Source organism: Hemitrygon akajei, chromosome 9 (assembly GCF_048418815.1).
Source record: "Hemitrygon akajei chromosome 9, sHemAka1.3, whole genome shotgun sequence".
Lineage (NCBI taxonomy): Eukaryota > Metazoa > Chordata > Chondrichthyes > Myliobatiformes > Dasyatidae > Hemitrygon > Hemitrygon akajei.
Genome location: NC_133132.1, coordinates 80134003 through 80146038, shown reverse-complemented (window position 1 = coordinate 80146038; position 12036 = coordinate 80134003). Strand labels below are relative to the sequence as shown.

The 12036-nt window shown below is 41.5% G+C and overlaps 1 protein-coding gene across 2 annotated transcripts; it reads left to right on the top strand.

Annotated features, from left to right (window-relative positions):
• Positions 1-245: 245 nt before the first annotated feature.
• LOC140733289 (nuclear receptor subfamily 0 group B member 2-like) lies at positions 246-3557 on the top strand. 2 transcript variants are annotated; one of them, XM_073056425.1, is made up of 2 exons: positions 246-1006; positions 3153-3557. In XM_073056425.1, exons 1-2 carry the CDS (start codon positions 439-441, stop codon positions 3302-3304), a joined length of 720 nt encoding a protein of 239 aa, XP_072912526.1. In that variant the 5' UTR covers positions 246-438; the 3' UTR covers positions 3305-3557. The 2 variants fall into 2 exon arrangements, with proteins under 2 accessions (XP_072912526.1, XP_072912525.1); XM_073056424.1 differs by having other exon boundaries at positions 339-1006; positions 3109-3557.
• Positions 3558-12036: the final 8479 nt, after the last annotated feature.

Sequence of the window (12036 nt, the reverse complement as noted above, 5' to 3'; positions counted from 1 at the left end):
TAGTTCCAAAGAAAATGGAATCATGCTTAACAGCTTTTTTTTCAGCTTGCTTAGTTTCAAGGACAGCTTGAAATTAGTGCAACTCCCATGATTGTAAAACATTACATCACTTTAGGAGGCAGCAGGAGGAGGTCATCAGTACCAAGGTACGGATGTCTCCTTCATTGCGGTTATACATGGTGAGTAACATTATATCCGCTATTAATGCTGTAGAGATAAAACTCTCACCATTCCTTCCATTCAGAGAAATCAGGTAACCAATCAACATAAAAAAAACAATTTGAATGAATCAGCCACGCCTGGCTTGCCTTTAAATGGTAGTTGAGGGCAACTAAAGTTCAAGGTACTCTTACAGCAGGGGTTATGTTAAGCCTATAAAAGCAGGGTTCAGTGACTGTGAAACCAGATAAGGCAGGGAAGGATTTCAGGCAGTTAAAAATGGCTTGTGTATCCCAATCAGTGAGTCTTGATAAATGTTCTTGTGGACAGGGCTCACACAGCAGCATTCTTTACAGTATTCTCAACAAAGATTATCCAAAGGAATCAAGCTGCTGTCACTGTCAGCATCACCACCACTCCTCAGCCCCTGGGTGCTCCTGCGAGTTCAGAAAAAAAGTTGTTCTAAAAACACCAGAAGCCACTTGCAGACTGGCCTCAGAGGTGCTGCTCAAAACGCTGACTTTCATTAAAAACTTGCCATCTTTTTGCCAGCTGCCTGAGAAAGATCAGGTCCTGCTGATGCAGAATTGCTGGGCTCCCCTCTTTGTCCTAGGCTTAGCTCAGGAGCGAGTAGACTTTGAGGTGGTTGAAGCTGTGGCTCCCAGCTTGCTGAGAAGGATTCTTCTAAATCAGAAAGCAATGGATGGTCTGGATCAGGAGGCGGACCTGAACACCCCAACTCTAGAAGAAGTTCAAAGAATTAAGTTATTTCTTGTGAAGTTCTGGAGCATGGATATCAGCACCAAAGAGTATGCATATCTCAAAGGCATCACTCTTTTCAATCCAGGTAAGAGAAAGCAATTCAAGAAGTTTCACCATTAAGGAAAAATAATAATTACAAAGTAGAAAAATCCGTAATGTTTCCTCATGCTGATTTTCAATGTTCTCAGAAAATTGCTTCTCTTTGGGAAGAATTGCACTGAGTTTAGTAATCTTATGTTGACTTATTAATGTTCCTTTTGTGCTTTCGTTCGCAGATCTATACGTTCAGGGCTGCATACAATCATCATGTTAATCTTTTCTAATTAAACTCTCATCTGAGAAAATTTATTTTTAAAAATCAATTTAATAATTTTGTGCTGAATGATTCATAGTATTTCTTCTGTGCTTTTGTATATGAGCTCTGTTGTAGCTAATCTCAGCACTCTGTCAAGCCTCAGGTTCTTGTAACATGGAGAGTCATTCAGAAAGATGTACTCCTGAAGCAAGATATACTTATTACTCCATTCCTCCTGCGTGAAGGTATGGAGAAAAGTATCTTATCAGGCTTCAAATGTACTGTACATCGTTCTGAGTTAGACTTTTGGAAGCGCTAGGGTGAAATGAAGGGCTTAAAGTCCTCATTGCTGAAAATGGGGTTTAAACTAAGGCAACCAATCAGGAAAAATTATATTATACAAACATAGACCAAGAACTTGGCATATACCAGATAAAGAATTAGCACAATGGACATAATACTCTCTCTCTGTCTCTCTGTCTCTCCCTCTCTCTCTCTCTCTCTCTCTCCCCTCTCTCTCCCCCCTCTCTCTCTCTCCCCCTCTCTCTCTCCCCCCCCACTCTCTCTCTCTCTCCTCCTCTCTCTCTTGCTCTGTGTTGTAATATAAAAGATTCTAAGAATCAAGGAGGCTAATTAAATTTTGGCATGTAGCCTTAACAGCCAAAGCCAGAGGAAGCTGTTTAAAACCATATAATTCTCACATTAAACTGAATGTTGACTTCCAGGTTCAGTTATGCCACCAAGATTTAGGCAAAGTTCTCAACCCTTCGTGGTCTTCAGAAAAGTAGAAAAATGTCTACTTCCTTTTATTAGAATATAAGACATTTAAATACATTAGAGAATAGAACTATAAAAGCTATTAAAGAAACCTGGTATCCACTAATTTCAATGGAAGTAATTACTTGCTTTTTACAACACAGACGGCTCAAGCCAGCTTTCAGAAGAGCAATCCCATTGGATCCAATCCTGCTCTCCTTACCGATCTGTAAACCCACTACTTCACTCTTGCTATCAGGTCCATCAACATCCCTTAACTCATTTATTAAATGCTAATCAATGGTAGCCATCTTTGAGCTGTGGGAGAGAGGGAAAAAAACTAGACCACTCAGCAGAAAGAATCTAACAAAGAATGTACAAAATCCCCACGATCAGTATCCAAGGTTAGAATCAAATCCAGTTTCCTAGAAGTATCAAAGAGTGGAAATTTCACAAAAATAGCAAATTTCGAACTATCATTTCCAAAGCAAGGGGAGTGATATTTGGACTAAAGAAAGGTGCATTTAAGATTAATGTTAAAGATGGTCTTATAATCAAGAAGACATTTTCGCATTTTTGCTGTGTATTTTTTACATACTAATGTATGCATTATTCTCACATTGAAAAGGTAGACAATTCAACACCACATTCTAGGGGAGAAGCAATATAAAAGATGTCTGAATTTTTAACTTTCTCACCTGTTACCAATGCTGATGTGTCTTGTCGAGATTGGGATCTCAATGCATGACAAAATCGGTGAATAAGTTTGACCTTTATGCCAAATTTTCAGATGCGATCAGATATGATTTGTGTTTATGACGGTGCATATGATGAATTTCCAAACTTTTGACAGGTTATTAAACATAAAAGAGATAAAGGAAGAAAAACGAGCTAGTTGTATTTTTGTAAGTCCCGCTGAAGGGTCTCGGCCCGAAATGCTGACTGTAATCTTTTCCATAGATGCTGCCCGCCAAATATCTCCAGCATTTTGTGCGTTTGCTTGGATTTCCAGGATCTGCAGATTTTCTCTTGTTTGTAGTTTCATTTTTCAGTAGTCTTTAGAACATAAAACAGAGTATTTTTTGAATGTGTGTCAGATGTCTTATTAATTTGAGCTCAATCCCTCTCTATTACAGATGTTTCTAGTTTAACAACACCTAATTATATACTGGCCTTACAGCTAGAAGCCCAGCACACGTTGAACGAATTCATTGGCATGACGCACGATGGAGATCAGACGAGGTTTGCCCAGATGCTCTTGACTCTCTCCACTCTCAGAACAGTCAGCACTACTTCTGTCACAGAACTATTTTTCAGACCAGTCCTGGGTAAAGTGAATATGAATGAGCTGCTCATGGAAATGTTCTATGCAAAGCTGAATTAAGTGGCAAAATGCAATCCTTTACACTTGAATCTTCTTCATATTTTTTGTAACTTGTTATAGTTGTGTATGTAGCAACTTTTGTGCAATATGTACAGTAGCTAACATTGTGTGTACATAGAGATATATTATTGACAAATGCTTATTTATGCTTTTGTTTGGTTTGGTTTATTAAAATAAAACTGGATTAATTTTTGTCTATTACATTGCTTTCATCATGTTTCTTTACATCCAAAGCCTGTGATGCACCATCAATAACTCTGAGACGTGGGTTAAGGTAGGCTTTTATTGGCTGGAAGAAAGCACAAGCAGCAAGTGATCACCACACAACATCCTGGAGACTGAGGAAGGGTCTGTGGCTCCAATCGCCTTTATACCGGGGTCTGTGGGAGGAGCCACAGGAGCAGTCAGTGGGGGGGGGGGGGGGGGGTGTCCAGACAGGTATATGTAGTTCACCACAGCCTGTATACAGATAAACAAATAAACTACTGTATAAACAAGTGTGGGAAAGGTACTGCCATTGGAGTCAAACATAATTGATAAAAAAAATCACTATAGCAATTGATAAAGTTCTCTTTCAATTACTGAACATGCAGGACAAATGTTGATCAGATTGACTTGTTTCAATTAATACAACTTACCTTCACAAAATGATGTAAACAGTAAGCTATATCTTCTTACGTCAGTGGGCACATTATCTGAATTAAACATTTTACCCTCTAAATATGCATTCTCATTTATGACTTCTTGACTCAAACTCAACTTTTTATAGGGTTCTGTGTAGGTTTAATAACTTCCTACTTCACAAGGTATTTATCCTCTGCTAAGAATACAGTAGGAATTACATATTATAAACTATGAAAGATGCATTCAGTGGCCACCTTACTAAGTACATCTATATACCTGTTTGTTAATACAAATATCTAATCACCCAGTCATGAGACAGCAACTCAATGATAAAGGCATGCAGACATGGTCAAGAGGTTCAATTTTTGTTCAGAACAAACATCAGAATGGGGAATAAATGTGATGTAAGTGGACTTTGATCATGGTGTCAGATGGGGTGGTTTGTATCTCAGAAACTGCTGATCTCCTGGAATTTTCACGCACAAGAGTTTACAGTGAATGGTGTGAATATCAAAAAAAAATCAGTGAGTGGCAGTTCTGTGGGTGAAAATGCCTTGTTGATGAGAGAGGTCGGAGAAGAATGACCTCAAGCCATCAGGAAGGCCACAGTAACTCAACTAACCACACATTATAACAGTCGTGTGCAGAAGAGCATCTCTGAATGCACAACGTGTTGAGTTTCGAAATGATGGGCTACAGCAGCAGACCATGAACATACACTCAGTAGCCACTTTATCTGGTACTCCCTAGAGTGTAGACGCCTAGAAATTAGGCAGTAAGATGTTACGTTTATGTGCAATGTATGAACCAATTTTTATAAAACTTGGAGATTTAAAGAATGAATCACAAAGTCAGAAACTCAAGTTTAAGTGTCTTAATATGAAAAGGACTTTGGACAGTGAGGTCCAACTACACACGAGCCACATCGGATCAGACCTTTCTGGATTTTCCTTTGGAATAGACTGGCCTCCATGGTCAATTAGAGTGTTCACAGGAAGCAGGTTTTCACAACATTTTATAAACACTTTTGTGTGTTCATCTGACTCCTGGCCAGGGACAGGAATCCAACTCAGGTAGGTTTGCTTTTCAACTTATATTATTTACCAGCTTTACTCCGGAGTTCTTCAACCATCCCAACAAAGGTACAAACCACCCTCCCATCCAACCTCAAATTCATGATCTTCCCATTCGATTATCAAGTTATTTACCAATCACTTGACATTTCTTCTAACTCACTCACTGATGGCCGAATAATATGATATCCCTATCTAAAGATCATTTGACAACTCCAGTCTACAGACCTTCCTACCTGACCGTCTTATTGATTTCTTGATATCTCCCTTCAAAAACAGGCTGTTCACATGTCCAAACCTTCCTTCTGATCTTCTCAAATAGCCTCTTCTCACTCACCAGTGGTTGTCAGCAGCCGACTCTCATTCATTCAGTCTTCTCCCCTTCAGCAGCATTCCCTGACTAATTTGAAGTGAGTTTGCTACAGGATCCGATGTGCTTCCAAATTCCATCTTGTCCAGGGATTCTTGCAATGGTATAGCATTTGCTTTGATGTCCTGAAATTTCATATTTTCAATGACGTTATTGCTTTTTCTGCTGAACTGCTTGTTGTTGAGTACTGCAAATATTCCCACTGCTCAGTCAAAATCAGGGTCTGGCTCACTTAAAAGATTTTATTTTCTTGCTGTAGTCCCTGCAGCTGACACTTCAGGAACAAATATGATCCACTTAGTGACTTAGTCACTTCATGACTATAACAAACTACTTGCTTTACTTGCTGCCTTGCATCTCTTGCTTGCAGACACTTGATAGTCAACATTCAAAGCAACACCTTCCAAAAAAAAATCTTATTTTGTGTCCTAAAAACTGTACATTCTTCTGATATTACTAATTTGGACTGCAGTCTTCTGTCTGAGGTGATCATCATTCCATACACTGTCATGCAATTTCACAACAGCCCTTGGGACTATCAACATAACAGCCGATTTTTACATGTATTGACTCAGCTTTGCCACAATGTCCACCTGGAAGGTCTTGGACTCTGTTGCTTAACTCCTCATTTAGCATAATTCACATTCCTCTGTGTTTGCTAGGCTATCATAATAATACATTGACAATGAAGGTTGCATTTCATCAGCTATACCTTGATCAACTCATTTGCCCTTGTGGACAGAGCCATCTATCTTTAACACGCTTTCATTACATGTTATACTTTGTACTGCAAGATAAGAGTACTGTATTCCATTGTGCTTTTAATTCTGCCTTGAAGATGGTGAAAAGATTTTGGGAGTTCAGGTAGTGAGGTACTCATTGCAAGAAACCTGGCCTCTGTACTTGTAGCCACAGCATTTATGCAGTTGATGTCGCTGAAGATTCTAAGAAATGATGGTGTAAAACTCAGTGATGTTAATATCATGATGGTGCAAAGCTCAGTGATGTTAATTTCAAGGGCAGATTGTACTGCTCTCCTTGTGTGCGAAGCAGGATGTACACAATTCAGCTGTGAGCCAAACTCCATTCACCTGAACGTGAGAGTCAGGATTTAGCGTCCAAGCTCCAGGTGCTTTATTGTGCAGCTCTCACATATACAACTGAATAGGAATAAACCTGAGAGTGAAACTAGAAGTACCATTAACACTTTATACAGCAAACTTACGATGATTAAGTTTCACATTCAAAAGTAACTCAGAATATATGAAGCTAGACTTACATGTAAAATATCCATAAAGTATACACATGAGTAAACAAAGTTTTAAAGAATGCGAGAAGATTAATATCATGCATGTACTCCTTAAATTTCCAAGGCTGGTCAAAAACTACAGGTGTACTGAAAATCAGGAATAAACTTTTATGTGATATTAACACAACATATTGTTTAGTGTTCTCCTTTATGAACAAAAACAATGATTTTGATGGCTTGGACGAACGAAAGATGGCACAGGATTGTGTACATGTGTTCATTTTCTACCGTTAATGTCCCTTTTTTTTCATTTTCAGCGAGGATGGGTTCTGTCAGTGCCCTTGAATTGCTGTTGCCCTCAAATTTCAGTTCTTTATGATAATGGTTCTCACCCTTGGGGTGCACCGACCAGCCGTTTTTCAATATCCCAAGGGTGCGGCCTAGAAGACGAGCGTACCTTCGAGTTCTGAGGCTTTGAGGCTCTGTGGATGAGCAGATTTTATGCTGGTGACACTGACTGAAGTGTTGCAGGAGAAAACAGAATATTGGGAACAGCGGATCAGCTGTCGGTGGTCTCTGTACTCGGTGAACTGCTCTTGCTTTCTCTTTCTCTTGTTGGTGAGAGAGAGTTTGCTGCTGATTCTCAAGTTAGAGAACTCTAACAGCATAATCAGTGAGTTGTTTTGTTTTTATCTCCCCCTCACTGAGGAACACCTCTCTGCCCCTTTATTAGGGAGAGAGGAGAACAAGCCTATGGCATGTTGAATTGTCAGGTGAACAATTAGTTGTTCTGTACTGTGGATCATGGTCTCTCTTGGTGGCTTTGCTATTGCTTGCTTGGTGGGCCGTGGGTGCTAATGCTTTTTGCTGAAATATGTGGGGGAGGGTTGATGCTTTCCTGCTGCTTGTGTAATGGGGGGGGGGGGGAATTCCAACATTTTACTATCACTCATTATTTGGGGTACTCTTCTGCTTTTGTGGATGTCTGCGAAGAGCTAAAATTTCAGGTTGTATATTGCATACATTCTCAGATATTAAATGGAGCTATTGAAACTATTGATGTGCTTTAGTTAACTTGAAAAACTCTACTAAAACAAAAAATGGCTGACTTCCTGTTGTGGTACGGTCCAACTGAATTTCAAAATTAAAGTAAGCAGGGCTATCAGTTAACAAATAAAACCTTAATGTAGATGATAACAACACACACAAAATGCTGGTGGAACACAGCAGGCCAGGCAGCATCTATAAGGAGAAGCACTGTCTATAGATGGGGAGCAGCGAGAGAGGGTTTCACTGAACTCCCGTCGAAGAGAAGATATAAACTTCTTCAGTGTAGGCATCACTGCTGTGTTCCACCAGCATTTTGTGTGTGTTGTTTGAATTTCCAGCATCTGCAGATTTCCTCGTGTTTGCTCTTTAAATTCACTACTGCGAAGCCTCTGTCAGTGATGCCTACACTGAAGAAGTTTAAATCTTCTCTTCGACAGGAGTTCAGTGAAACCCTCTCTCGCTGCTCCCCATCTATAGACAGTGCTTCTCCTTATAGATGCTGCCTGGCCTGCTGTGTTCCACCAGCATTTTGTGTGTGTTGTTTGAATTTCCAGCATCAGAATCAGAATCAGACTTTAATCGCCAAGTACCTATGCACATACAAGGAATTTACTTCCGGCAGATGTTGTCTCTCTGCTCATAACAATAATAATGATAAATATAAATGAAAATATAGATTATACATACAGGTAGTGCAATCCAAGTAATAGTTAGCCGACAGTTAACCGGCAGTTAACTGTTCAGCAAAGTGACCGCAGTAGGGAAAAAACTTCTCCAGTGCCTATTAGTCTTAGTCTGGAGGGATCTGAAGCGCCTACCAGACGGAAGCAGATCAAACAGTCCGTGCGCAGGATGGGAGGAGTCCTTTATGATGTTCCCCGCCCTCTTCTTCAACCTGGAAGAGTACAGGTCCACAATAGAGGGCAGGGAGGCTCCAATGATGCGCTCGGCAGTCCTCACTGTGCGCTGTAGTCTGGTTCTGCATCTGCATCTGCAGATTTCCTTGTAGATGATAACACTCATTTTTTGGAGTAGGGGATTATTTGTCCCTTATAAGCCCCTAGCCAGAACATCGACTAAATCCTGTTGTACTTAGGCATAGGCTACTCCATTTGCTGAAGTGACAAATGGAACTGAACTGTTATCAGTTGTCAACAAACATCCCCTTATCTGACTTTATATGTTGGAAAGAAGGTTATTGATGAAGATATTGTAGGTATTTGATCCTAGGACATTATTCTGAGGAAATGAAATGACTTTTAGAAGACTATGATAATTGAACTTCAAAAATCACAACCAACTCCCTTTGAGGTATGATTCAATTGCCCAATTTCCCCAGCTTTTTGTGGATCTCTGTTTTTAAAAGTATCTGCATTGTGGATTTCAGCTGAGTTTGCTGTTAGACATCTCAAAATCAAGCTTAATATCACTGGTATAATTAGTAATTTTGGGGTAGCAGTGCTTTACAATACATATTAATTAAAAACTATAAATGTATATATATATAAATAAAATTAAGTTAAATAAAAATGAATCAGAATCAGGTTTAATGTCACCGGCAAATGCCATGAAATTTGTTGTTTAGTGGCAGCAGCACATTGCAAAGCATAATTTAAAACAACTAAGTATATATATATACATATACACACACACGCACGCACACACGCACACGCACACACGCACACACACACACACACATATATTAAGTAATTCATGCAAAAAGAGAGGAAAAATATAGTGAGTTAGTAGTTAGTGTTCATTCATTCATTGTCCATTCAAAAATCTGATGGTGGTGGGGAAGAAGCAGTTTCTGAAATGTTGAGTGTATGTCCTCAGGCTCCTGTATCTTCTCCTTGATGATATCAATGTGAAGAGGGCATGTCCTGGGTGATGGGGGTCCTTATTGACGGACGCTGTCTTTTCGAGGCATCATCTTTCGGAGATGTTCTGGATGCTGGGGAAGCTAGTGCCCATGATGGAGCTGGTAGCGCTTACAACTCTCTGCAGTTTTATCTGATCCGGTGCAGTGGCCCCTCCATGCCAGATGGTGATACAACCAGTTACAATGCTCCCCATTGGACATTTGTAGAAATTTGCAAGTGCCTTTGGTGACATACCAATTTCCCCCAGACTCCAAATGAAATATAGCCTTTGTCATGCCTTCTTTGTAATTGCATCAATATGTTGGGCCCAGGATAGAACCTCAGAAATGTTGACACCCAGAAACTTGAAACTGCTCACTATGGCAAGCACTGAAATTGCACCCCTGACCCCCATCTTTTAGATAACTTTACCATAATATCAACTCAAAAATACAAGTCAAGCTCTTTAATTTTTTAATTAACAAATTATAGAATTACATGAAAATAATAACTGCACTTTCCTTGCTTTCACTGATGCAAATTGGTCTATGATGTGATCAAAGTCAGTTTTTTTCAGTTTCTTCTCTTTCTACACTCAGCAGAGCAAGATCACAGGGTCTGCCTTCACCCATGGAGGCTCTCAAATATGAAAGTATTAGCTTTAACTTGCTGAATGATCTCTCACAGCTGGCAATGGAAACTGCGATGGTTAGCATTATCTGAATAGCAATGGGAAGACTGGGGAAGACGCTCTCATCTCCATACTGAACAATAAATACAAGAAGCTCTTCAGGTCTTGATATTTTCATGTTGACCCACCTTGATAGCAACATTCTGCAATCCAAAATTTCTTCATATAGCTGCTGTCCATCAACATCAGAGCTGTACAATTCGCCCAAATGTTCGCACTTCTTCTTTAGGTCATTACTGTCGGCGCCGTAACACAGTCCCTTGACATTGAGAAGGAACCCAAACTTGGCGTCAGTGTCGTGCAAACAAGTGAACCTTTCATCCATTTCTCTGTGAAGATGGTCGAGTGTTCTCTTCATGACTCTTTCCATTTCTTCCTTAGCTGTTGACCCGGCGTCTCGCGAGTTCTCATCAGCCATTCATTTCTTTCATCTCTGATGTCTTTCAATTTCAGTATTCCATTCTTGACAGAGACCAACTCCTTCTTCGAGTGACTCACGGGCCAACACTTCTCTTTCATCATAAAAACGATCTCGGAGGGTGATAAACCATCAATAACTCTTGGAGATGTGAGGCGAGATATAGGCTTTTATTCGCTGGAAGAGAGCAGTCAGCAGCAAGAGACCATCACACAACATCCTGGAGACTGAGGGAGGAGCAGTGCCTCCAATCGCCTTTATACAGGGGTCTGTGTGAGGAGCAGTCAGCAGGGGGGCGTGTCCAGACAGGTATCTGTAGTTCACCACATTCACCCCCCCTTTTGTTTTAAAAGAGAGTCCACATGGGGCGAAGTTTCTTACAAGTATATTTACAGGTTAAAAGTATATTTACAGGTTAAGTCTATCAGGTGGTCGAATCGGTCGCTGCGATCTACGTAGCACCGGCTGTGATTGCACAGGTGCCGGTGGTGATTGCACAGGTGCCAGTGGTGATTGCACAGGTGCCGGTGGTGGTGATTGCACAGGTGCCGGTGGTGGTGATTGCACAGATGCCGGTGGTGGTGATTGCACAGGTGGTGGTGATTGTACAGGTGCCGGTGGTGGTGATTGCACGGGTGCCGGTGGTGATTGCACAGGTGCCGGTGGTGGTGATTGCACAGGTGGTGGTGATTGCACAGGTGCCAGTGGTGATTGCACAGGTGCCGGTGGTGGTGATTGCACAGGTGCCGGTGGTGGTGATTGCACAGGTGGTGGTGATTGTACAGGTGCCGGTGGTGGTGATTGCACAGGTGCCGGTGGTGATTGCACCAGAGATGGTGGTTGTGCTGGTTCCGACCTGACTTGAGGTGTCGGCCCATTAGGCGTCAGTGATCCCTCATGCGTGTGCGAGGCACCCGGTATGGGAGTGTCGTGAGGAGTCTGTGTAGGGCTTGGTGTGCGCGGTGTCAGGTGGGTATACACCTCGGTGGGTACAGGGTTCATAGTTACTGTGGATTGTTCGGGGTAGTGGTCTGCTGCTCCTGCGGGCGTCAGGTCGCCGATGGAGACCGTGTTCTCTCGCCCATCAGGTAAGACCACGTAGGCATACTGGGGGTTCGCATGTAGTAAGTGAACCCTTTCTACCAGCGGGGAGTATTTATTGCTCCGCGCATGTTTCCGGAGCAGCACTGGCCCTGGGAATGTCAGCCAAGCCGGTAGGGTGGTCCCAGTGGCAGACTTCCTGGGAAAAGAAAAGAGTCGCTCATGAGGGTTGGCATTGGTGGGCGTACATAACAGAGAGCAGATGGAGTGGAGTGCCTCAGGGAAGACCTCCTGCCATCAAG